This window comes from Clinocottus analis, unplaced genomic scaffold, assembly GCF_023055335.1.
Source record: "Clinocottus analis isolate CAN_PGR_092001 unplaced genomic scaffold, fCliAna1.0.p SCAF_14, whole genome shotgun sequence".
Taxonomy (NCBI): domain Eukaryota; kingdom Metazoa; phylum Chordata; class Actinopteri; order Perciformes; family Cottidae; genus Clinocottus; species Clinocottus analis.
In genome coordinates, this window is record NW_027175865.1 from 17,793,618 (window position 1) to 17,820,837 (window position 27,220).

The 27,220-nt window shown below is 41.3% G+C and overlaps 2 protein-coding genes across 4 annotated transcripts; one reads left to right on the plus strand and one right to left on the minus strand.

Annotated features, from left to right (window-relative positions):
- The first annotated feature begins 2,621 nt into the window (after positions 1 to 2,621).
- On the plus strand, positions 2,622 to 9,908 carry LOC137784794 (C3a anaphylatoxin chemotactic receptor-like). 2 transcript variants are annotated; one of them, XM_068575724.1, is made up of 5 exons: positions 2,622 to 2,737; positions 2,965 to 2,999; positions 5,660 to 5,687; positions 7,228 to 7,402; positions 8,086 to 9,908. In XM_068575724.1, exons 4-5 carry the CDS (start codon positions 7,235 to 7,237, stop codon positions 8,935 to 8,937), a joined length of 1,020 nt encoding a protein of 339 aa, XP_068431825.1. In that variant the 5' UTR covers positions 2,622 to 2,737; positions 2,965 to 2,999; positions 5,660 to 5,687; positions 7,228 to 7,234; the 3' UTR covers positions 8,938 to 9,908. The 2 variants fall into 2 exon arrangements, with proteins under 2 accessions (XP_068431825.1, XP_068431826.1); XM_068575725.1 differs by lacking the exons at positions 2,622 to 2,737; positions 5,660 to 5,687 and having other exon boundaries at positions 2,776 to 2,999.
- A 6,325-nt stretch (positions 9,909 to 16,233) lies between these two features.
- Positions 16,234 to 26,828, minus strand: LOC137785255 (C3a anaphylatoxin chemotactic receptor-like). 2 transcript variants are annotated; one of them, XM_068576394.1, is made up of 4 exons: positions 26,725 to 26,791; positions 23,430 to 23,677; positions 18,539 to 18,719; positions 16,234 to 17,158 (listed from the first exon to the last, which is right to left on the minus strand). In XM_068576394.1, the coding sequence occupies exons 3-4, from the start codon at positions 18,710 to 18,712 to the stop codon at positions 16,286 to 16,288; spliced, it is 1,047 nt and encodes a 348-aa protein (XP_068432495.1). In that variant the 5' UTR covers positions 18,713 to 18,719; positions 23,430 to 23,677; positions 26,725 to 26,791; the 3' UTR covers positions 16,234 to 16,285. The 2 variants fall into 2 exon arrangements, with proteins under 2 accessions (XP_068432495.1, XP_068432497.1); XM_068576396.1 differs by lacking the exon at positions 23,430 to 23,677 and having other exon boundaries at positions 26,725 to 26,828.
- Positions 26,829 to 27,220: the final 392 nt, after the last annotated feature.

A 27,220-nucleotide genomic window follows, 5' to 3' on the forward strand; every position in this document is an offset into this window, starting at 1 on the left:
GAAGTGTAATAGTTTTACTCTAAACATATCAAAGAATCTACGTGTTAAATTTCATAAACATATATGGACGTTTACATGTCTAAATACTATAGGAGAGTGACTTTGATGAGAGGAAGCAGTTATTACGCTCGGGCGGCGCTCGGGCGACCTGAAAATTATATCTGTATTGTCATCGTACTGCTATAATTAGTTAGCATGAGAGTGCATTTTAAAGCTAGCTTTACGCTACTTTGTCTAGCCAATGAAAATAGACCATGTGTGACGTGCTCTGTCGTCAAGGGAGGAAGGAAGAGGGCAGGCAAACATGTTTGATGTCTAAAAAAAACTTGCGACAGTGAACAAATAATCTGAGCGCTGTAAGATAGCTGGCTGTTTGTTTGTAGTTCTGAAACATGAAGGCAGACATAAGCAAATGTTTTTCTTGTTTTTCATAAGCCAGGCTACATCAAGTATTTTTTATGCACAATGATCTTAGTGATACATGATGCAAATAATGTTGGTGTGTGTTTGAGAGTGAAAGAGAAAGAGACTGTACATTTGTTGAAAGTCAGCAGTGGTTCTTATGATTATAAATATTGTTTGTGTAGAAACACCTCCAATATAATACAGTGCTAGGATATATAAGATGTAAATGTAAATAATGTTAGGTAAACTTTTCTCATGTGATTTATGTTCTTACTTGAGAAGATAGAACACCGACAGAGGAAAAAAAAAGTAGTAGAAAAGAAACAAGAACAGAGAGAAGAAAGATAGCAAGCAGAAAGAAAGGTAGGACATGTGTGTCTGTGTGTGTTTTTTGCTTCACAGGAGGTCAAGAAAAGATGGATTTAGAAATTGATCATCTGCAATAGTTTAAGGTAAATATATGCTATGTATAGACACATGCACAGACATATGTCAATGCATGTGTTATGGTAATCTAGCAATTTATCTATACATGGTAATCTGGCAATTTATAGAATTCATCAACATTATTAAGACATTTAAAACTAATTTTGAATTTCATTTCTGACTGTGCCAAAATTAATGTGTATTCTCAGATGCCAAGCATTCGGCAAATGACTGACTGCCCGGACCCCAGACATCACGACCGTGGGAGGGCATCCTGCGCCAAGAGGGGGCCAATAGAGGAGTATTTTATGCTCCTCACCAAGACCCTGGAGGAGCATGGGTTGAGGGAGAAACCCCGTCAGGTTTACAACTGCGGCGAGACGGGGTTTCAGCTGGACTCTTCCAGCAGAAAGGTCGTCGTACCCCGGGGGACTAAACATGCCTACAGGCAGGCCCAGGGAACCAGCGACCACATCGCCGTCCTGGCCTGCCTCAATGCGGCTGACGAGGATGTCCCCCCTTTCATCATTTACAAGGGGGATATCCAGAGAGCCCCCATAACAAGGAAGGGGTTCCCGAGGCCCTCTACGGGAAGTCGCCAGCAGGGTATATTGACAGTGAGCTGTTCAGGAAGAGGTTCGTCGGGCATTTCCTGAAGTTTGCTGTGAAGGAGCTCCAGAGCTCCAGAGCTGGTCCGGGCGGCACAGAGGGAGGGTGTCATTCTCCTGTGCCTGCCACCACATACATCTCACATCCTTCAGCCTTCGGATGTGAGTTTCTTCAGACCCTTGAAGGCATATTTCTGGAGTCTTACAGGAGATCTGTCGGCAGTGAGCCACTCCTTTGTTTCAAAGAAGGAGTTTTCAAGGGTCGTAAGAGACTCCTACCAGAGGGTGAAGGATCGGAGAGTAGAGGTGGCTGGGTTCAGGAAGTGTGGCATCTTCCCTCTGGACTCGATGGCCATTAGCTGGTCACAGGTCATGCGGTCCGGGCCGCGGCGCGGTACCTCCGCTTGTTTTTTGATTGACAAGATATTTCTTCTTATCGTGCAGTTTTTATTTTAGAGCATTTCACTTGTTTCAAGAAGTCTTGGCAAGTCAAATTTTCCTGTTCTGTTGGCAGATACTTTGTCTTATTTCAAGTAATATTTCCCTCATTTTATTACTTTTTTTTCTTGTTTTTGGAAGCTGAATTTTTGCAGTGTTTGGGTTTAATTTGACACAATTCAATGTTTATTGTCTCTAAATATCTGATTGACATAATTTTTTTTGCTTCATATTTTCATGACTTTTCCTAATGTAATGGGGGAAAATAGGATAAACATAAAATAAACTTCATAGTTTGCAATGTCTTCTACACATCGGTGTTCTTTAGATAAAAGATCTTGGTACATTTTAAGGTAACGGGGGTTTTAACAATGAAGCTTTCAATCATGAATACTGTACTGGTGTTTTTAGTTGGAATATAACTTATACTTTGCATTGTGTGTTATGATGGTAATTGTCATATACAACATATGTGTGCATAATTGATACATGTCATGCATCAACTGGTGTTTAGCAAGTGACCAACATGAGAAGCTTAACAAAACATCCAGCAGGTGGCGGTATACACTCAAATTGAAATTACGGAGCTTTTATTGCATAGTTTGAAGTTGTCAAAGCCTGATATCTGATTGTGAAGGACATAACTACGATCCCGGATGTGTTGACAGCATTTTGGTGACTGCAACTAGTTAATATCGTCAAAAAAAAGAGCAGCTCTGAGTGTTTACTACCAGGATAGAAGTGCAACCGAGATTGGCTAGTCATAGCTAACAGCTATATTAGCGGCGTTAGCGTCCTTTTACTGACTCTAGTGAAGTCAAAGCTAACTCTAATAATTAAAACAATATTACATTTGAAAGGTAAGAAGTTAAAGCTAAACTTGACACCATTAAATCAGTTAAAAACGTGATACGATCATATTTATCAATATTTTAAGTGGTGTTTTATCGCAATTTTCACTAAAACGCGTCCGAGATTGGAGCCCATTCCGTTCGTCATCACTTTTTTGTGACCGTTATCAAAGTGCATTATGGGAATTTGGCGGGCGAAGTAGACTTTCCTTCTGTCCTGCACTCTTTTGGACTAGGCTTCGTGTCATCATCGGCTCAGACTGTTTTCATGGTGAGTGAAATCATAAGTGTTTATATATATAAATTGATATATGTAATGTGTGAAGTTAAATTGTTACAATCAGCCAGTTGCTAAACCTCCAAAACGTAAAACTTTAAAAAAAAAAAAAAAAAAGATTTTCCGGACTTTTGCTTTGCCAGCGACATTACTATGTCGGCTCCACTCACTGAGACTTCGGTCTTTTCTGCCAGTGTGTGTCTCTCTACTTCAGCGGTGGCTGGTTTGAACTCAGAGACACAAGTGGCGGCTACGTAACGTTACGTGCTAACGTACGTTATCTAACGTCAAGTAACGTTAGCTCGAGTACGTGCTAACGTACTCGAGCTAACGTTACTTATCGGTGTATATCGGACCAGCCGAGGCGCACAGCTGACACTAGCTTTTTCGACTGAGAAAAATGCGGCGAACGAACGTACTCAGAGATGCAAGTGGCGGCTAACGTATGTGCTAACCTACGTAATCTAGCTAACGTTACTTGACGTTGGCTAACGTACGTTAGCACGTATTCTAGCTAACGTTACTTGACTGCACATATCAGACCAGCCGAGGAGCACGGCGACAGTATTCCACTAGCTTGAAAAATCGCTAACGTAACTTAACGGTGAATCCTGTACTTGAAACCACGGTCAGTCCGGTAAAGTTGGAAAGAGATTCACAGCTTCGGACTTGTCGGATCAATAACTCTTTCTCTAAATGGTGTTATAACACAAACGACACCTCTCTGTAATCATAGTGATGCGGACAACAAGCTACAACCTTCATTTTACAAAAACGGGTGCGCACAGGGACGCAGGGACCGTCTGCAAAGTGCAATGCGCAAAATACATATGACCAAAATATTCAATAATAAATCGTAGCATTACCAAACTAATTTTATACATGGATGGACTCCCCCTTGTTGTACTACAGTTGTTATTTTTGGAGAAATGTCATTTTAAAGATTTCTTATTAATTATTATTAATATGTATTGCAAATAATCTTCAATAGCTTCACTGTAGTAAGGTGCAGAATGACACAATTCATTTTCAGCATCAATGGGCTCCCAATTAATATACTACAGCTGTATTTTTTAGAGAAATGTTTTTTTTAAAGAATTATTATGAATTAATATTATTATTAATATTTATTGGAAATAATATTCAATAGCTTAACTATAGTAAAGTGTAGAATGACAAAATTCATGTTCAGCATCAATGGACTCTCCCTTGTTGTACTACAGTTGTTATTTTTGGGGAAATGTCATTTTTAAGAATTATTAATATTTATTTGAAATGATATTGGAGCTATTGAGTATTATTTGCAATAAATATTAATAATAATTCATATTAAATCTTAAAAATGGCATTTCTCTAAAAAATACAACTGTAGTAGATCAATGGGGAGCCTCAATGGGCTCCCCCTTGTTGTACTACAGTTGTTATTTTTACCGAAATGTCATTTTTAAGAATTATTATTAATTATTATTATTAATATTTATTGGAAATGATATTGAAGCTATTGAATATTATTTGCAATAAATATTAATAATTATGAATAATAATTCTTAAAAATGACATTTCTGTAAAAATAACAACTGTAGTACAGCAAAGGGGAGCCCATTGATGCTGAAAATAAATTGTTATTGATCCGACAAGTCCGAATCTGTGAATCTTTTTCCAACTTTACCGGAGTACCACGGTCTTATTTTCAGTCAAACAAGCTAATTAAATCAAATACTGTCCTCCCGTGCTTCTCGGTTGGTCCAGGAGTAGAGCCCAGTGTTTCTGCATCAAGCTTGCCGTCACTTGCATCTCTGGCATTTCTGTTGTCTTTTTGCACGTCATTCTGTTCATTCATTTTGGTGTAAATCTGGATTTTCTGCACAGTTGCAGATAAAGATTAGGCTACACTTTTGTTCTGTGCTAACGCCACCAAACTTCAGACAGGTTTTGTCAAGCTAAGAAGTTATTCAAGACATGAAGTTATACCGTGGCAAATAAAAAAAGCACATTATTGTTGGACGATGCACAGTAAATATTAAATGGGTAGTAATTTACAGTGGTGTTATTGAGACTTGCATGTAAGCTGTATGAATCTCTCTCTCTTTCTCTCTCTCTCTCTCTCTCTCTCTCTCTCTCTCTCTCTCTCTCTCTCTCTCTCTCTCTCTCCCCCCCACCCACAATAACTTAAAAAAGGTGTATTTCTCTCAGACAATGTTTTAGTGTGGTAACCCTAAATCATACACATCGGCCTGCCTGTTTGATAAAAATAAAACTTTTTGCTGTATTCAATTCAACAATTCATGAATGTGTTATATTCATGAATACCATCTTCCTAATTGATATTTAACCTTTAGCACTGTATAGATCATATTTTACTTAACTTTGTATTTGCTTGCAAAATAGAAAGATAATTGGTCTAAAAATCAGTCCAAGATTTGTCTAAAAACATGTTAAGTAATAAGTATTTAATTGGTGTTTTCCATCTATAAAAGTTATATAAAACAAATTGAAAACATGTCATTTTAAAGCAGTGTTAGCTGTAGTCCATGATTATGTTTTGGTAAGCTACTAGTGACTAACTTGTTGTATTAAGTATGTGCAATTCTGTTTTAAAAGTTTTAGATGGTGGTCTTGTCATTCATCTTGTCATTTTTTTCTTTGACTTTTAGGTTGATGGTTCCAAAATTATCTGAAAGTGTAAGTTGTGCGCAGCTTCTTTCATCTCCAGTTATTTAAACACTATAGGCCGTGTTCTTCAAGGTCAACGGCGAGGGCCTCTACATTTGCACGTCAAGTGTGTCAAATAATGACCATCATTATTTGTGTATTGTGTAATTTCTTTGTGCGTTTTCACAACAGGTCACGTGAACTCGTCACATAAGCATGTTGTATTGTTTCTCTCATGGTCTGCAACGGAATTTTTTTTGAATACTAGACAAGGTGGATGAGGATTTCTACAGCAGGTGATAGGGGATGCATAGGCTTTCTGTCGGGAAAAGAGGTCAAATGTTAGAATCATCTAAAGTTGCTAAAGTATATTTTAAAATTATTTTTGGTCTATTTTAATTTGTCAATGTTTATTTATTTTTCTCTTTAATTTTAATATTGCAGTGTGCAAAAAGAGAGCGGGCAAGAAAATACGGTTCAATAGAGATGTTCATGACTTTAACATATATTGAGTTTGTTAAACTCAATGTATTTAAGGCAATCGATTGCCACAAAAAATTTAAGTTTCAAGTCTCATGTTTTTAAGTAAACTAATTCAACATTTTTGATGACTGTGTACTTAAAACAATGACAGTGCAAACTAATACACTAAGTTTGGTTAACACAAAATGGTGTGGTTGTGTACTCATTTTTTTAAGTTCTGTGAACTCATTCCAGTGGTTTAATAATAACTAAAAATAATTGAGTTGCATTAACAGAAACTTTAAGTCATATTAAGTTCAAATATTTCAGTTGAGCTAAATGAGCATTTTAATTTAACTGTAATCGAAAGGTACAAGTAATAAGTCATCGAACCTTTTAAGTTCTGGAAACCTTTGACTTTTAAGTTCATCAACTCAAAAGATTTAAGGCAATCGATTGCCTCTATTTTTTTTGAGTTCTGCTAACTTATTCGGGTTGACAGTGACCTTTTAGGTGATCTTTGGTCCTTGTTGTGCTGCTCGACGGGAGAAAACAGGAAGGAAACACGGGGACTTTTCTTCATAATGGAGAAGTTGAATGGTTTACCACACAAAATAAGATATTCGTGATGATGATGTCTGAGGAACCGACACGCAGACCAGCTTTTCTCCCGCTGGCTGTGAAAAAATGAACAAAGCGATGATGGGAAAACTTTGTGGTTATGATATATGAAGCAGTAATTTTGTGTTTTTTACAGGTACAATATATCTGTTAAAGTGTGAATGTAAAACAAAACAAGCATTTATCACAAATTTATACAAATCTTATCAAATCTCTCCCTCCGTGACAAAATAAATGATTAAAGCGCAAATTAATAATCAAATCAATGTGTGCCCTCAAATTGTTTAATTTATTGCTTCCAAGCATAAACTTACATAAAAAATCTTTTGTCTGATGATGGAGAATCTAAACATGTTGCCTCTATTCAGGTTTCTGGCAGTTTTTTTCTTTGGAAAATAGTTTTTTTTTTAAAGGTACAAAAGACCCGGTTATTGTTGAATTTCCACACATGATCAGTGTAATAACATTTTGATTTCCTGTTTTCCAGCCAAGCGATGTCTCTCAACGCCTCCCTCCCCATCCTCGAGCCTCCCGAGAGCGACTGGGCGGTGGACGTCGACGCCATCACGAACGACGTCTCCATCGTCCTCTACAGCATCATCGTCGTGATCGGCATCACGGGGAACTCCACGGTGATCTGGGTGGCCGGATTCAAGCTCAAGGTGGATTCACAGTGTGCGATGAGTTAGAAGGATGGAGGAAACAATACATGTAGCCCTGAAGCGCCTTGACCTGTTCTTGTGCTGTTAAAGACGTTATTATACAAGTTAGAAATCAATGGCTGCACCAACAAGTAATATCGAAGGTTTTTTAACCAGAAAATTGCTTCAAATTGAAACCCACTTCGGTTGATTTTGTTTGATTTCATTATTTTATTTGCATTCAAGTTAGCATAAGGTAACATTAGTCAGAAGATGGCCTCAAGCTTGCAAAGAATACAGCTTATTTATTCAGCAATTTTGAAACATATGTTATCTTCTTGCAAATTTTCTAAAAAGTTGGCTTGGTGGTTAATGACACATTTTGAAGTGGTGTAAAAAATTCAGAACACATTTATTTGTGATTAAGACTGATGGTTTCACTAACGTGTGATACAAGAAGAAAGTTAAAATGTAGCTAAGTTCTATACAAAATGTAGATTTTTTTTAAATAGGAGTGTGATATTGTGAATATCTATTTCCTGACTCCTTAGAATTGTATTTGTGATGCATCAAAAGCTAACGTACGAAACATAATTGTCATTGTTAGGAGACGAGGCTGGAGAATACAATAGTCTAGAATGCTCAATGTGATCCTTCTCGTTCCCTCTTTATTCCCTTTTCCTCAATCTTTTCTTCCTCCTCAGCCAAAGGTCACCAACGTGTGGTTGGTGAATCTGGCGATCGCGGACGTCATCTTCTGCTTCACGCTCATCTTCTCCCTCACCAAGAAGCTCTTCTTCGATAACTGGCCCTTCGGCATCTTCCTCTGCAAGTTCACCGGCTTCGTCACGTACAGCGACATGTTCTGCTCCGTCTTCCTGTTGGCCGTGATCAGTCTGGACCGCGCGCTCTGCATCTGGCAGCCCGTCTTCACCAAGCGCTGTCGCACTGTGCGGGCCGCCAAGGTGGTGGCTGTCTGTGTGTGGGGCGTCGCCGCCGCCTTCAGCGTGCCATACTTCGCCTATCGCCAGGTCTACCGGAAGAACAACTTGACCAAGTGCTCTCTGAAGGAGTTCAACGGCAGCGCCACCAAAACGGCTCTCTACGCCATCCGCATCATGTTCGGCTTCCTGTTGCCGTTTCTCGTCATTCTCATCTGTTACGTCCTGGCCAGAATCGGCATCCGACGCACTGTGGGGAAGTCCCGCCCCCTGCGCATAATAGCGTTGTTAGTCGTGGCCTTCTTCGTGTGCTGGGCGCCGTACCACTGCCTCCTGCTGGTGAAGATGGTGGGCAGCAAGAACGCGGTGGTGAAGATTATGCTCCGTGTGGCGAAAGGCATGGCCTACTTCAACAGCTGCGTGAACCCGCTGCTGTACTTCTGCATGGGACTGGACGTGAGGGGGGGGTTCCGGCAGAGTCTGGCGGAGGTGTACAAGAGGGCTCTGGCGGACGACACGGACGGACAGACGACCCAGTCCAACGAGCGCTCTCTGGACGACGGCGCGTCCAAACACACGTCCGTGGTCGTGTGCAATCTGTCCATCACCTTGTAGCCCCGCCCTAAATGAATGAACACTATGCTGTATTAAAGAAAACTAGAGATTGAGATATAAATTAATTTTCCAATGTTTACTGAGCGAATACATCGAGAGAAAGTAGAGTCCTTGACTTCTATACAACCAGTAGAGTTGCACCTGGTGGACATTAGAGGGATTGCAGGTTTAAGGCTCTCACATACACTGTTGTAACATTGTGCTCTGCAGTAGGTCTTTTTCTTATAACAGGGCATTTGTCTTTAAAATAACTACAACATGTGTAATCTATTGGTACATATATCGCGTGCTCATTTTCATTTCAATTTTATTTTATGACGCTTTATAAATTGCCACCAGCAATATAAAAGGTTGGAAATTGTAAAAAGGGAAGTTATGGGAAGAGATATAAAGATCTGAAACTTGCTTTAGATGCTTATTCCATCACAACAGTCACAAACATAGTTCCTGTTGGTGTGTTCAAATACAATCAGTCAAATGCAAAACCTTTAATGCGATAAGCAACAACATTCATGCTAATCATTTCATAGTGATTGTGCCTGTTTGTCTTCTGTAAAACAAAAACAGGACTTTCACCCAGGAGACCGCTGTCCATTTCCCACGTGAGACCAAGTCAACCTGACTTATGTACCTCAATTCTGTTAGACGACTTCTGGACTCTGTAACTCTATTTGCGTAACAAAAGTACAAACATCAGTATTTTTTTTATGCCCTAAATAAACCTAAAAACTAAGTATAACAAGTTGGAGGTAATGCTGCGTTCACACCAAAAGCGTTGCAAATTTGAAACGCAAATAGATTACATGTGAAAAGCAAAGTTGCGAGAAAGTGAATTTTCTGTAAAGTAAAAGTTAGCTTTCAGTTTTGAGAGTTGAGAGACGAAGGTTTAGCTGCATTGCTGCAAGTAAAACGTGTGTCTTTCTCTGTCAGACATCTGTATATACTGGAGTAAAAACATGCACCACCTCCTGTTCTGAGACTCATTTCTTTAAGAGTTTAGATGAATGTAATATTTCTTATGGCCGCATTGGAAAAGTTGCACTTCTGTAAATCTGTCCTGACTTGACCACGAGGAGACCGACGTTGATATCCTGATTCACGTGTTCCTGTAACGTTTTGCTGCAAGTCACAGATGGAAAGTGGATCTGTGGTGAGAAGGAAAAGAAGGAATGATGGAGGGAAGTGAGACTATTAAAAGGAAAGTCAGTAATAACTTGACGCCGTCTCCTGTCCAGGGGTCACTGCAGGGCAGCGGAAGTGAAAGTAAAACCATTTGAATAATCTGTCTTGGTTCCATTGTTCTACCATCAGAGATGCACAATAGGGAGCGTGAAACTAAGCAGAGCGCTTATGGGTTTTATGGGGCACGCATGGATATGAATGACAATAAAATGAAGCTGTGTGACCGGTACAGTGAACATCAGTCCTTGGCAACCGGCTCATAAAACACAGCTGTACCTGCTTTGGTCCTCCTAACACAGAATACAATAAAATAATAATAAATAAGGCACATAATATAAAAGTATTGCTCATTGTATCTTTATACATTACAACATTGCAATTTGTGCTCAAGTTCCTGTAGCGGCGTTCCGTCTGTGTTTTCATCACGCAGCTAAAGAGCAGCGGGCACAGTGAGTTTTCTCGCACGCGCATGAAATCAGACCGTTCGATTCCGTTTCTTTGTCTTTTATTTCTTAGCAAAAATGTACAAAAAAATAAACGTTCAAAAACAATATACGGTCCCTTGATCACATGGTAAAAAAAAACTGTATGCTCGCAACCCTAATGCGGCTCTTTCCCCTCCACCTGACGCCATTATGACGTCATTAAAACACCTGGTGCGAGCGTCTGTCATTAACATAAACTGTAGCGTACTCCTCTGACAGATGGTCTTGGACTTTAAATGATGATTTTTTTTAAATGGTTTTATTCCTTACAAAACAAAAATTAATCACTAAAAAACCAACGTAAGAACTTGTTCCTCTTCAGGGGAGAACTAAAACCGTTTCCTTTTACCTTCCGAATGACCGTTACAAAGTTACTTTTTAGCCGTTGAACGGCGCACACTAACTTCCGGTTAAACCGTAATTCTCGCCTTCAAAATAAAAGCACCTAACAACAAAACATGAAATCAAATACATTTTGCTCATGGCGGATCAAAACATGCAACAAAAAAACAACTAAATTGATTACCAAACAGTTTCTAACTGAAGCACACATTGAGTTACTTACATAAACATCTTTCAATAAAATTCAAAAATAAAGTTCCTCCGCCGTGAGCATAATTCTAAATACTAAATTCTAAATACTTCTGACATTTTAATTGATCTAAAACACACTTGTGGCTCTTACAGTTCCCGTGTTGATGGTATTTCGGGAGGACACTCTTGAGGTTGTGATGGTTGACATGGCCGGCAGCAGCAAACACAGTGTCCAGTCTCTTGTTTACTGATGACGTCCTGCAGCAGCCCCAATACCGACGTCCTGCAGCGGCCCCAATACCCCCCCTCCCCCCTCCACACACACACACACACACACACACGGGTATGAAGTAGTAGATTGCAGTTTAATGTTCATGCCTCAGATTTACTGAATGCATCTTAAAGCACGCCTCCAGTCAAACTTGCTCGGTCCACTAAAACCGGTATTTGCAAAGAAAATAAGACATTAAAATACTTTGTGAAACATGAGCCAGGTAGTTCCACTGCAAAGTCCCTTATTGTTCAGCTCAAAGTTGAACATATCCAAATAAAACCTGTGTTTAAGTAGACTCCTTTAGCTATACTAACAAACACATAAAAACATTCTGGAGGCACAAATATCAATAAAATAATTGCACAAAATGTTATTTCACAACATCAGTGAAGGTGTGTCACGCAGTGTGTAACATATATGTGGATTCATATGGAAACACTGTTGCATCCCAAGACACTTGTTTGCTTCAGTTTTATCACGTAAATAAACATCATTTTAGGCAGCAAAAAATAAATTAATGTTTCTCTTGGTCCGAGAACTAAACGAAATCAAAACGAAGAACGAGTTATCGTCTAAATCGTACACACGACTCTTGTGAAGCTGTCTTTCTGACATTTTAATGACACTAATTACAGCTCAACAATGGAGCCAAAGTACACAGGTGAGGTTATGTCAGGATGCCAAGGCTCAAGAAGACGTCTTTGTTTTGTTGGTTTAACTTGTGGTTGGTGATGTCTGCTTTGAAACAAAAGAATCTCCCTGAATGGAGAAGGAGCTCTCTGGTGATTTTAACGATAAGTTGTTTATTCTTGTAGTGAAACATTCCCATCATGGATGCCCGAGGTCACATATATTTACGACTTGTTTTTGTCCAAATCAGTCAAAAACTCAAACATATGCAATTTGCAATGATATAAAACTGAGGAAAAAAAACAGCAAAGAATTATGAAGGAAAACAAAAACTGAGGTGTGAAGAATCATTTGTGTCTCAAAAAACCCCCACTTCTCTTCAATCAGTAACTTTAGACAGAATTCACACACATTATTATTCAATAATCAATTTGACAATGCAAACTCAGATCGATACGAGGCGGTGTGCTGGAGGTAAAATGTCCCACCACGAAAAAAGTCCCAATATTGTTGTTGTTATTATAATTGTATTAATTAGTATTGAATTATTGAAATAAGTTCCACTCCTCGGCTCATATGCAGATGTTGAGTCTCTGAGTCGCAGCAGCGGCTCTCTGCTGCCCCCTACAAGCGGCGGGCAGGAGACACGATGAAGGTCAGCGTGGACATCATCATCGTCAGTCAGTCCACTCTCTGCTTTTGCATAAGACAGGGGTGTCCAAAGTCCGGCCCGCAGCTTCGATCTTATAATGTATTATTTATGGCCCGCCTGCTCTATCAGAATAAATAAATCATAAAACGTAAAAGATGTAATTCCTTCTTCCACCACACGGTGGCCTCACCATTCTAATGTCATCGGGCTCTGCGTCTGTGCCGCGAACCCTTCTCTAATGCTGTGTTCACACCGAACCGTCTACCGTGTCAGTTTACTCGCTTGACAATAAAAGGCTGTTCACACCAAACGTGGCGCGAATATAATCGCGCCGCGACAAAGGGGGCGTGGCTTATCGGCCTCACTTCTCTCAATGAAAATAGCGATCGTCTCCGCTATTGACTACAGAAGAAATAACTACTAGTTCTGCTTCATAATTATTGTGGAAGTCACAAAACGTGGGAACATCAAACACCCCTCTGTTTGGGTTCATAACACCATCCGTAGCCGCACACAGCTCCGTGAATTTCACCAACTCCAGGAACTACGTCTGGTGTTAGATTACCGTTTCTTCCATTCACCATAGAAATAACCACTAGTCCCGTTTTATACTTGTTGTGTAAACTCCACATAGCGGAACATCAAACTCCATGGTGTCTGGGTTCATATTTTTATCTTTAGTCCCAGAACAGCGTCTGAATAACGGCCGCTATCAGCGCTTCTTCCGGGGGTGGACAGCAGTTTAAATCAGCGACGGTGACGGGCGGAGCTTCTCAACGCTGATTGGCTGACGCGGCTATGACTCACGCGATTTTTTTCGCCGGAGTTGGGATATTTGAACTAACGCGAATTTGCGCCGCGTCAAACGCTCATTTCGCCCCGCGTCAAACGGGCTGTTCGCGCAGCCTCAAACGCGTCTATCGCGCCGCCCGACGAAAAAACGCTTTTTCGCCCCGCGGCGCGTGTTTGCATTGACTTTACATGGAATCTGGTCGCGCGTCAAATTCGCCAAAAAAAGAGAAAAGTTGACGGAGGGCCGCCGCTTTCAGGAGCGGTGGGAATTACAATACTTCTTTAAGCTAACAGGGAGTGAGCGCATTGAAAAAGTGAAGCAACTCCAAGCTGCCTGGCAGCGTAACAGCGATTCCTTACGAGATCCAGTGAGTCAAATGAAAACATCATCAAAGCCAGCTACGAATTGGTCATGCTAATTGCTAAACATGGCAAACCTTGTTTTACTGATATTACGTTTATTAAAACTGTGTCATGACAATAGTCGAGAACATTTGCCTGAGAAGAAGCTATAATTTATAAGTGTGCCCTGAACGCAACACCGTGGCACGGAGAGGTGAGGACACGTCCTCGGATATTCAGGAGCAACTTGGGCACCAGAGCGGCTTTAGATTATTTCTCATTAGCCTGTGATGAAAGCACCGATGCATCGGACACTGCAGAACTACTGTTTTTTTAAGATGGGTTAATGACAACATGAACGTGACAGAGGACCTACTTGACCTAAAAAAAAAAGCCTCAAAGCGCAAACCAGAGGAACAGATGTATTCGTTTCTGTTTGTGAAGCTGTTGATGACACGTAACTGATGTAACGTCCGCAGTAATGACGACGTTGGTCTTAACTCCCAGGTTTATTGCAGCAATGTACACATTCACGTGACGGGGCTCTTTGCTAACGTAGCTCATGCGGAATAGCTAGCAGGCTCACGTAGCATCCCCCACACTCACGTACAACACACGGCACTTCCTCCAAAGCCACCCGCCTCCCCTCTGCTCCACCAATCACAGGCCACAACCCTGCTAACAAGCACGCTGCTTCCCTGTGATTGGCCGGAAAGAGTGAGCGGCCCCTGACCGACGCCTGTACAGGGTCGCTACCCTCCCATGAAGTAAAGTTTCTGTGGTCATTACTGATGGTGCGCCTGCCATGGCTGGCAAGCTAGATTGGAATGCTCATTTCTGTAAATTGGCAGCTTGAAGCTAAAACACTTGCAGGTTACATTGTCATTTGAAAAATAAAGGTAAATGTGACAGTGAAAGTGTGTATTTTCATGTAACTTTTGTGGTTAAAAACAAAGTCAGAAGGAACTATTGGCCACCGGGCATCTTTACTAATCAAATTTGGCCCTCTTTGCAAAAAGTTTGGACACCCCTGAGCTAAACCTTCGTCTCTCAACTCAAAACTGAAAGCTAACTTTTACTTTACAAAAAATTCACTTTCTGGCAACCTTGATTTTGCATGTAATCTATTTGCGTGTCAAATTTGCAACACTTTTGGTGTGAACGCAGCATTACCTCCAACTTGTTATATTTAGTTTTTAGGTTTATTTAGGGCATAAAAAAATACTGATGTTTGTACTTTTGTTACGCAAATAGAGTTACAGAGTCCAGAAGTCGTCTAACAGAATTGAGGTACATAAGTCAGGTTGACTTGGTCTCACGTGGGAAATGGACAGCGGTCTCCTGGGTGAAAGTCCTGTTTTTGTTTTACAGAAGACAAACAGGCACAATCACTATGAAATGATTAGCATGAATGTTGTTGCTTATCGCATTAAAGGTTTTGCATTTGACTGATTGTATTTGAACACACCAACAGGAACTATGTTTGTGACTGTTGTGATGGAATAAGCATCTAAAGCAAGTTTCAGATCTTTATATCTCTTCCCATAACCTCCCTTTTTACAATTTCCAACCTTTTATATTGCTGGTGGCAATTTATAAAGCGTTATAAAATGAAACTGAAATGAAAATGAGCACGCGATATATGTACCAATAGATTACACATGTTGTGGTTATTTTTTAAGACAAATGCCCTGTTATAAGAAAAAGACCTACTGTAGAGCACAATGTTACAACAGTGTATGTGAGAGCCTTAAACCTGCAATCCCTCTAATGTCCACCAGGTGCAACTCTACTGGTTGTATAGAAGTCAAGGACTCTACTTTTCTCTCGATGTATTCCCCCAGTAAACATTGTAAAATGAGTTTGTCTCAATCTCTAGTTTTCTTTAATACAGCATGGTGTTCATTCATTTAGGGCGGGGCTACAAGGTGATGGACAGATTGCTACCGCTAATTGAGCTACAAAACGGCAAACTCAAAGTTTTCTAAATTGCAGTCCATGCAGTGATTGATGTCATTACAACTATTTCCACTTCTTATATACAGTCGATGAAACGCACTGGCTGTTAAAGACGATATAACTGCATGAAGAACTGCATGAAGAAACATCAGTATGGACCTGTAATTGGGCGACTGTGTCTCAGTGGTGAGCAGGGATTGTCTTTCTATCAGAGGTTCGGCGGTTCAACCCCTGGCGCCGCTACCCCATGTCGATGTGTCCTTGAGCAAGACACTTAACCCTAAATTAGTAGCTGCGCCTACGGAGTATGAATGTGTATGAATGGTTGACTATACTGATGGCACCTTGCATGGTGGCTCCTCCCATCAGGGTGTGAATTGGTAAATGATGTCATTAAGTGTTAAAGCGCTTTGAGTGTTCGGAAGACTAGAAAGGCGCTATACAAGTACAGGTCCATTTACCATTTAATGCTCTGGGGGAGCGTTCTGGGAGAGATACTCAAACTTCGGCAACATCTACCATTGTCGCCTGACTCATTCCTGACTCGACCACGGACATTTGTTTGGACTCGCTGTTGTCCAGAGAGCACTTGTTGCACTGGGTCGTCTGTTCGTCCGTGTCGTCCGCCAGAGCCCTCTTGTACACCTCCGCCAGATTTTGCCGTAACTGCCCCCTCACGTGCAGTCCCATGCAGAGGTACAGCAGCGGGTTCAGGCAGCTGTTGAAGTAGGCCATGCCTTTCGCCACTGGGAGTATAATCTTCACCACCATGCTCGTGCTGTTCACCATCTTCACCAGCAGGAGGCAGTGGTACGGCGCCCAGCACACGAAGAAGGCCACAACTAACAACACTATTATGCGCAGGGGGCGGGACTTCCTCACAAGGCGGGTGCGTCGGATGCCGATTCCGGCCAGGATGTAACAGATGAGAATGATGATAAACGGCAACAGGAAGCCGAACAGGAAGCGGATGGTGTAGAGAGCCGCTTCGGCGCCGTCGGACTCTATCAGAGCGCATATGGTTAAGTTGCTCTTGTGGTAGATCTGGCGGTAGGTGAAGTATGGCACGCTGAAGGCGGCGGCGACGCCCCACACACAGACAGCCACCACCTTGGCGGCCCGCACAGTGCGACGGCGCCTAGTGAAGACGGGCTGCCAGATGCAGAGCGCGCGGTCCAGACTGATCATGGCCAACAGGAAGACGGAGCAGAACATGTTGCTGTACGTGACGAAGCTGGAGACCTTGCAGAGGAAGATGCCGAAGGGCCAGTTGTCCAAGTAGATCTTCTTGGCGAGGGAGAAGACTCGCGTGAAGCAGAAGATGAGGTCCGCGATCGCCAGATTCACCAACCACACGTTGGTGACCCCTTGCTGAGGAGGAAGAAAAGATTGAGGAAAAGAGAATAAAGAGGGAACGAGAAGGATCACATTGAGCATTCTAGACTATTGTATTCTCCAGCCTCGTCTCCTAACAATGACAATTATGTTTCGTACGTTAGCTTTTGATGCATCACAAATACAATTCTAAGGAGTCAGGAAATAGATATTCACAATATCACACTCCTAATTATAAAACTCTACATTTTGTATAGAACTTAGCTACATTTTAACTTTCTTCTTGTATCACACGTTAGTGAAACCATCAGTCTTAATCACAAATAAATGTGTTCTGAATTTTTTACACCACTTCAAAATGTGTCATTAACCACCAAGCCAACTTTTTAGAAAATCTGCAAGAAGATAACATTATACGTTTCAAAAGCTGTATTCTCTGCAAGCTTGAGGCCATCTCCTGACTAATGTTACCTTATGTTAACTTGAATGCAAATAAAATAATGAAATCAAACAAAATCAACCGAAGTGGGTTTCAATTTGAAGCAATTTTCTGGTTAAAAAACCTCAGATATTACTTGTTGGTGCAGCCATTGATTTCTAACTTGTATAATAACGTCTTTAACAGCACAAGAACAGGTCAAGGCGCTTCAGGGCTACATGTATTGTTTTTTCCATCCTTCTAACTCATCGCACACTGTGAATTAGGGCTGTCAAAATTGCTCAAAAATGACATTCGAATATTCGCTTTTAAAAAACACGTATATTTGAATATATTCGAATTTCTAGGCACGTCAATAACAGGGCAAATTAATACAACGAGACATAATTACTTGTATAGGTCTCTCTCTCTCTCTCTCTCTCTCTCTCTCTCTCTCTCTCTCTCTCTCTCTCTCTCTCTCTCCCTCTCTCCCTCTCTCTCTCTCTCCCTCTCTCTCTCCCTCTCCCTCTCTCTCTCCCTCTCCCTCTCCCTCTCCCTCTCTACAAATGTGTCCAGCAGGGATTCCAAAAGGTCCGGGCTTTTACCTCGTGTGATATTTGTGTTTCTCTGGGTCTTTCACGAACTAGTTGTTATGTTCTTACAAGTTTTAAAACGGTATCTTACTTTCATCTTCTTGCTCTAACTGTAGAGAGAACTGTCATTGGTCGACCGATCTCAGGGTTGGCAGATGCACGGTAATAATCCTCCAAAATACTTTTTTTTTTAAAAATACATTCGAATATTAATTTTCATATTCGAAATTCGTTTTTAACAACTATTCGAATATATATTCGAATTTCGAATATTCGTTGACAGCCCTACTGTGAATCCACCTTGTATAATAACGTCTTTAACAGCACAAGAACAGGTCAAGGCGCTTCAGGGCTACATGTATTGTTTCCTCCATCCTTCTAACTCATCGCACACTGTGAATCCACCTTGAGCTTGAATCCGGCCACCCAGATCACCATGGAGTTCCCCGTGATGCCGATCACGACGATGATGCTGTAGAGGACGATGGAGATGTCGTTCATGACGGCGTCGACGTCCACCACGGTCATCCGGTTGCTGTCGGGAGGCTCGAGGATGGGGAGGGAGGCGTTGAGAGACATCGCTTGGCTGGAAAACAGGAAATCAAAATGTTATTACACTGATCATGTGCGAAAATTCAACAATAACCGGGTCTTTTGTACCTTTAAAAAAAACTATTTTCCAAAGAAAAAAACTGCCAGAAACCTGAATAGAGGCAACATGTTTAGATTCTCCATCATCAGACAAAAGATTTTTTATGTAAGTTTATGCTTGGAAGCAATAAATTAAACAATTTGAGGGCACACATTGATTTGATTATTAATTTGCGCTTTAATCATTTATTTTGTCACGGAGGGAGAGATTTGATAAGATTTGTACAACTTTGTAATAAATGCTTGTTTTGTTTTACATTCACACTTAATATTCACACTTTAACAGATATATTGTACCTGTAAAAAACACAAAATTACTGCTTCCTATATCATAACCACAAAGTTTTCCCATCATCGCTTTGTTCATTTTTTCAGATCGATTGCCTTAAATCTTTTGAGTTGATGAACTTAAAAGTCAAAGGTTTCCAGAACTTAAAAGGTTCGATGACTTATTACTTGTACCTTTTGATTACAGTTAAATTAAAATGCCCATTTAGCTCAACTGAAATATTTGAACTTAATATGACTTACAGTTTCTGTTAATGCAACTCAATTATTTTCAGTTATTATTAAACCACTGGAATGAGTTCACAGAACTTAAAAAAATGAGTACACAACCACACCATTTTGTGTTAACCAAACTTAGTGTATTAGTTTGCACTGTCATTGTTTTAAGTACACAGTCATCAAAAATGTTGAATTAGTTTACTTAAAAATATGAGACTTGAAACTTAAATTTTTTTTTGTGGCAATCGATTGCCTTAAATACATTGAGTTTAACAAACTCAATATATATGTTAAAGTCAACACTGCTTTAAAATGACATGTTTTCAATTTGTTTTATATAACTTTTATAGATGGAAAACACCAATTAAATACTTATTACTTAACATGTTTTTAGACAAATCTTGGACTGATTTTTAGACCAATTATCTTTCTATTTTGCAAGCAAATACAAAGTTAAGTAAAATATGATCTGTGCAGTGCTAAGGTTAAATATCAATTAGGAAGATGGTATTTATGAACATTTAAGTTATTGTGGGAGTGTGTGGGGGAAGAGAGAGAGAGCGAGAGAGAGAGAGAGAGAGAGAGAGAGAGAGAGAGAGAGAGTTTTGAGTTTTAAAAAATCCTTTATTTCACTCTTACAGTGAAACCAGAACTCTCTCTAAACAATCACTTGCAACAAACAGATCAAACAAAAAAAACACAACCAAAAAAAGTCAAACAAACAACCACAAACACCATCGCCACAGAACAAGAACAAACAATCAGTAGTTCAGCAACAGCTCTCCACCAGCACTCACTGAGCATAGCACGCTGCCCGCAGTCCATCTGCCCCTGAAAGCCTACATGTTGTCCATAGCCATGTAATAGGCGTGTTCCAGCCTGAGTCGGGCTTTCAACAGGCCCTTCGTGACTTTCACCAGGTCCTCACAACCGGCACCTCTCGCCGATTCTTACGCGTCAGCAAGATGGCCAGCTTGGCTGAACCGGACAGAAAGTTCACGAGCGTGTGGACAGTCTTCTTTTTCGCAGAATATTTTGGCCCAAAGATGAATAAAACCAATGAAAAAACCTCCCCGAGGCCCTGAACCCATACTTTCAACATTTGAAAAAGTACTGAGAGCCGAGGACACTGAACAAACAAATGTTCAAGGGTCTCCGGCTGACCGCAGAAAGAACATTCCTCCCCAATGTGAGGGTCCAGGTGTGCCCTGTATCTATTTATGGCTACTGCCCCGTGTACAATCCTCCATTAGAGGTCTGCTGTCCGCTTTTCAACGGGCATTTTGTACAGGCACCTCCAGCTGCCCCCCGGGGAAAAACCCGGGCCAAAGTACCCGGTCCACCTCGACTTCTTCAACCCTGCCAGAGAGCGCAAGTTCACAACTTTAACACCGACTTTGTAAATTTTTCCCCACTGTCTAAAAACTGCCCAGGCGAGGGATCGTGAACGTCAGCAGCTGGTTTTGTCTGCCCTGCCTTATCCCTCGTCGCACAGGGATCGGTCGACTCAGCCCAGTTCCCATTTTCACCATGCATCCAGCACCACTATACAATAAACCCACCCAAGACAGAAAACCCTCACAAAGCCCAAAAGCCCTAAGTGTAGAAAAAAGGTATGAGTGACCCACCCTGTCAAAAGCCTTCTCCTGATCCAAGGAAACAATGCCGACGTCTACATCATGAAATTTGCATACATCAAGCACATCCCGAACAAGAAAGATGTTGTCCATGACCGTTCTGCCCGGGATACAGTACGTTTGATCACTGTTCACAATTAATCCCAAATAGTCTCGGAGTCTGTTTGACAAAGCTCTGGAAAGCACCATACAGAGCAGGGCAACTGGTCTCCAGTTTTTTAAAAGAGCCAAGTCGCCCTTCTTCGGCAGCAGAGAGAGCACTACTCGCTGGCAGGAAACAGGAAGTGATCCGGTCTTGAAGCACTCCATCAGGACCTGATGGAAGTCTGCACTGATGACACCCCAGAACTGCTTTACAAAGTCCGTGGAGAGGCCGTCGATTCTTTCCTGTAGCCATCTGGTTCACCGCCACCATCAGCTCCTCCAGCGGCAGCTCCCTGTCCAGCGTAGTCCTCTCCTCCGGGCTGAGCTGTGGAAGCCCTTCCAGGAGCTCCCTGCGGCTCTCTTGGCAGCACTGCTCTTCCCCGAACAGAGCAGCGTAGAAGCCCATGGCGTGGGCCCTCATCTCTCTCTGGTCAGTGGTCGTCCTGCTTCCCGGGAGCTTCAGGCAAGTCAACCGTTGTCTCTGGACCGTCGATCGTTCCAATTTAAAAAAGAAAGCTCTCGGGCCATCCATATCCTTTGCTTGGAGGAACCGAGCCCTCACCAGGGCCCCCTTCACTCTCTCTTGAATTAAAGAGCTCAGCTTCATCCTCTTTTCCCTCAGCAGCTGACCCACTCTGGGATCCGGGTCCCTCTACAAGCCTTCCTTGATGTCCTTGATTTTGGCTTCAAGGTCCTTCAATGCAGACTTTAATATCGCGGTGGCGTTCGATGTGTACTGCGGGCAATAGATACCAATCTGCGCCTTTCCGACCTCCCACCATTGCTTCCGGGAACCGAAGTGAGCTTTCTCAGTTGCCACCGCTGCCACAGAACCCCATAACCTTGACAAAAAAGGTGCTGTCCTGCAGCAACTTGTTGTTAAAATGCCAGTAGGAATTAACCCTTTCACCAGGGGAGGTTATTAGGCCCAAACTAACGAGGTTGTGATCGCTGAACCCAACTGGGCTGAGTCCACTTTGTAGTCCACTATGCTCTCACTGACATGAACCCCTCCACTATCAATGCGTTCACTGTCAGAGAGCAATCCCCTCTATCAGACCACAATCAAATAAATGTCTACTTTAAAACCTCAAAGCAACTCAAACCCCCCAATAAGGTGTCCTGCAAGCTGTACAAACTCAACCCAACATGCAAATGGGCCCAAGATAGCAATGACAAATTCCTCATGGCACAAAACTCCTGAGCTAATTGATAAAATACTGGATTTCAGGGGAAAACAGTATGACACGACCACAGCTGGTGTTAACACGGCCACTGCTGACGTCGACACACTATTTAACGAGGCAGCTACGAAAGCTGACCTTACCAAAATGAAGAGACAATTTTTTTAAACAACGAAAAATGGTTTGACAATGAATGTAAAAGTATCAGAAAAGCTCTGCGAAAAATATCCAACTTAAAACATCACCAACCAAACAATCAAGACTTACGAATTAGCTTTAATAAAAATGTCAAAAAATACAAACACACAATTAGGAACAAAAAATTTAATTATACAAATGAAAGATTGGAGGAAATTGAAAGCTCCATCCATCAAAACCAATTCTGGGATATGTTAAATAACCTCAGCGCAACCAAGCCACAAACACTATCCATTCAGGATGGTGACATCTGGAAATCACACTTTGAAAATCTCTATAAAGACATCCCATCAAATGAACTTAATTCAAACCACAAAATGATTAGATAAAAACTGCAAACATTAGAATTGACAATTAAAAACAATCAGAACCCTCTTGACTTCCAAATCACTTTAGAAGTGATGGAAAAAATAAAACTTATCAAAACGAAAAAAGCCTGTGGTCCAGACAGCATTAAAAATGAAATGCTTAAAAACAGCACTCCTGCAATGCAGGCTGCAGTACTCAAGCTGTTTAACTTATTGCTGAGCTCAGGCTGCTTCCCGGACATCTGGTGTGAGGGGCTGATATCTCCAATCTATAAAAGTGGAGACAAACTAGACCCCAATAACTACCGTTGCATCTGCATTAGCAGCTGCCTGGGAAAACTATTCTGCAGTATCATGAATAACAGAATCTTAGATTATCTGGACCAACACAACATTTTGAGTAAAACTCAAAATCGGCTTTCTCCCAAAACACCGCACCACCGATCATGTTTATACTCTCCACACGCTCATCCAGAAACATGTACTCCAAACAAATGGAAAGATATTTGCTTGTTTTATTGATTTTAAGAAATCATTTGACTCAATCTGGCATAAAGGATTATGTTACAGACTTCTACAATCTGGCATTGGAGGCAAAGTATATGATATTATAAAATCAATGTACTTAAACAATAAATGTGGTGTAAAAATAGGAGGACGCACTGACTTCTTCACCCAAAAAAGAGGAGTCCGTCAGGGCTGCAACCTGAGTCCAACTCTTTTTAACATCTACATCAATGATCTGGCAGTGCAGTTGGACCAGAGTGCAGCCCCGGGCCTCTGGCTGCTGGACAGAGAGGTGAAGGCTCTGCTCTATGCAGACGACCTGGTGCTGCTGTCTCCTACTGAGCAGGACTCCAGCAACAGCTGGACCTGCTGGAGGAGTACTGCCACAACTGGGCCCTGGTAGTAAACCTGAAAAAAAACAATATTATGATTTTTCAAAAAAGGCCCAGATGCCAGGAGAACAAACATCATTTTACTCTGGGAAGTACCACCATAGCACACACCATGAGCTACATCTACCTGGGCCTGACCATCACAGCCTCGGGGAGTTTCAGCCTGGCAGTGAATGCACGAAAGGAAAAGGCCAGAAGAGCCCTATATGCTATCAAAAGAAAATTCTACAACATCCACATTCCAATTAAAATCTGGTGCAAAATTTTCGACAGTCTAATCCAGCCCATTGCGCTGTATGGTCGTGAACTATGGGGTCCACTCAGTCACCATAGCTACACCCAATGGGACAAACACCCCACAGAAGCCTTACATGCAGAGTTCTGCAGAATGATCCTTGGCGTTGAAAGAAAGACACCAACAAATGCATGTAGGGCAGAATTAGGCAGATATCCCCTAATAATAAATACAACAAATGAGCACTACATTTTTGGAATCACCTTGAAACAAATGCACAAGACGCCCTCCATGTAAAAGCCCTCCAAAGCCAAGAGCTGAACCCAGAAAAGAGTCTCCTCAGTCAGTTGGTGATGAGACTAACTTCCACTCAGCAGAACCAGTCTCACACCAGCACTGCTCTCCAAACAGCAGCTAGAGTCAACGCAATTATAAAGAAAAGGAAAGAAACGTATTTGGAACATTGGAAAAAGGAAACTGCAAGTCAAAGTAGATTAGAATGTTATCTGGCCCTAAAAAGAGATTATACATTGGCAGAATACCTCTCTTCTGTCAGAGGTATGAAGCAGAGACAGACCCTGACCAGGTACAGTCTCAGAGACCACCAATTAGCCATCGAAAAAGGCCGACACAAGAAATCTTGGCAACCAAAAGAAAACAGAATATGTGCTCACTGTTCAACAGGTGAGGTTGAGACAAAGATGCACTTCCTCCCAAAATGTAATAAATGTAGTGAAACAAGAGAAACGTGGCTGCACCGGTTCAGCTCCCAGATCTCTGGCTTCAGAGAGCTGGAAGAATCCTCCAAACTAAGAATCCTGCTGGGAGAAGGAAACACAGCACAACTTGTTGCTCCTTATGTCCTGTTGTGTCACAACCTGAGGGACAGTGAGTGACGCGCGCACACGCGCGCACACACACGCACACACACGCACACACACACACTCACAATCTGTTTTATTATTACTGTTGTATATTTCTATTCTGTTTTTTATGATGTGTTTTGATGCTTTTGCAATATTGTTGTTGCAACGTTCATGCCAATAAAACTAATTGAATTGAGAGAGAGAGAGATTCATATAGTTTACATGCAAGTCTCAATAACACCACTGTAAATTACTAGCCATTTAATATTTACAATGCATCGTCCAACAATTAGGGTTGCAAAATTCCGGGAATATTCAAAGTTGGAAACTTTCCACGGGAATTAACAGGAATTAACTGGAAATGTTGGGGTAATTTAACTGTATCTACCTTGTCATAAGCAGACATGCATGCAAACATTTATAATACAACTTTTAAAAATGACTTTTTTGACATTCCAAAAGCCACGAATAATCAAGATGATGGTGTACTTTTTGTGTGGACATACATACATCCGACTCTCACTGCTGTAAAAAGTCTACGGTATACAAATTAACTTGGTATTAAAATGAACATGGCTTCAGTTTACCAAGTAATCAATATGCTAATGACAGTGTTGGGAAAGTTCACTTTCTACATGAACTAGTTCAGTTCATAGTCCATAATTCAAAATTTTGAACTAAGTTCACAGCTCCAAAAAAATGAACTAGTTCAGTTATTTTTTTCAAAAAGTTGCAAGCTGTAATTGAAATCTCTGTCTGCAATACCGCTCTCGGCCTCTTCGCAACTCAGGGATCTCACACCTGCCAGGCATCGGGCTGAAACATTCAGGCGCAACACTGATGACAAAAACGTCAAAAACAACAAAATGTTTTATGTTTACGTTATTGTTTGTGCAGACGATGTTCCCAACCAGCTGCATTCAGTTTCAAGATGAGCTCGGCGTACATAGTCTTGGTCTCAACTACATTTAAGTTCCCTGTTAAATGCTTTTGCAAAAAACTTAGGCACATTTATTTTTTTCAAAATTCCCAAAATTCCCGAGCCAAAATTCCCGTGGAAACTTTCGGAAACTTTCCGCCCCTTTGAAACTCCACCAACAATAATGTGTTTTTTTATTTTCCAAGGTATAACTTCATGTCTTGAATAACTTCTTAGCTTGACAAAACCTGTCTGAAGTTTGGTGGCGTTAGCGCAGAACAAAAAGTGTAGCCTAATCTTTATCTGCAACTGTGCAGAAAATCCAGATTTACACCAAAATGAATGAACAGAATGACGTGCAAAAAGACAACAGAAATGCCAGAGATGCAAGTGACGGCAAGCTTGATGCAGAAACACTGGGCTCTACTCCTGGACCAACCGAGAAGCACGGGAGGACAGTATTTGATTTAATTAGCTTGTTTGACTGAAAATAAGACCGTGGTTTTAGGTACGGGATTCACCGTTAAGTTACGTTAGCGATCGGACGTTCGTTGACCGCATTTTTCAAGCTAGTGGAATACTGTCGGTGCTCCTCAGCTGGTCTGATATGTACAGTCAAGTAACGTTAGCTAGATTACGTAGGTTAGCACATACGTTAGCCGCCACTTGCATCTCTGAGTACGTTCGTTCGCCGCATTTTTCTCAGTCGAAAAAGCTAGTGTCAGCTGTGCGCCTCGGCTGGTCCGATATACACCGTCAAGTAACGTTAGCTAGCTACTCTAGAACTCAGAGACGGCACTTGCGTCTCAGAGTTCAAACCAGCCACCGCTGAAGTAGAGAGACACACTGGCAAAGAAGACTGAAGTCTCAGTGAGTGGAGCCGACATAGTAATGTCGCTGGCAAAGCAAAAGTCCGGAAAATCTTCTTTTTTTTTAAAGAAGTTTTACGTTTTTGAGGTTTGGCAACTGGCTGATTGTAATAATTTGAATTCATACATTACATATATCAACTTATATATGAAAACACTTATGATTTCACTCACCTTGAAATCAGTCTGGTCCAAAAGAGTGCAGGACAGAAGGAAAGTCTACTTCGCCCGCCAAATTCCCATAATGCACTTTGATAACGGTCACAAAAAAGTGATGACTAACGGAATGGGCTCCAATCTCGGAAGCGTTTTAGTGAAAATTGCGATAAAACGCCACTTAAAATATTGATAAATATGATTGTATCACGTTTTTAACTGATTTAATGGTGTCAAGTTAAGCTTTAACTTCTATTACTAGCCACTCTCGGTCGCACTTCTATCCTGGTAGTAAACACTCAGAGCTGCTCTTTTTTTGACGATATTAACTAGTTGCAGTCACCAAAATGCTGTCAACACATCCGGGATCGTAGTTATGTCCTTCACAATCAGATATCAGGCTTTGACAACTTCAAACTATGCAATAAAAGCTCCGTAATTTCAATTTGAGTGTATACCGCCACCTGCTGGATGTTTTGTTAAGCTTCTCATGTTGGTCACTTGCTAAACACCA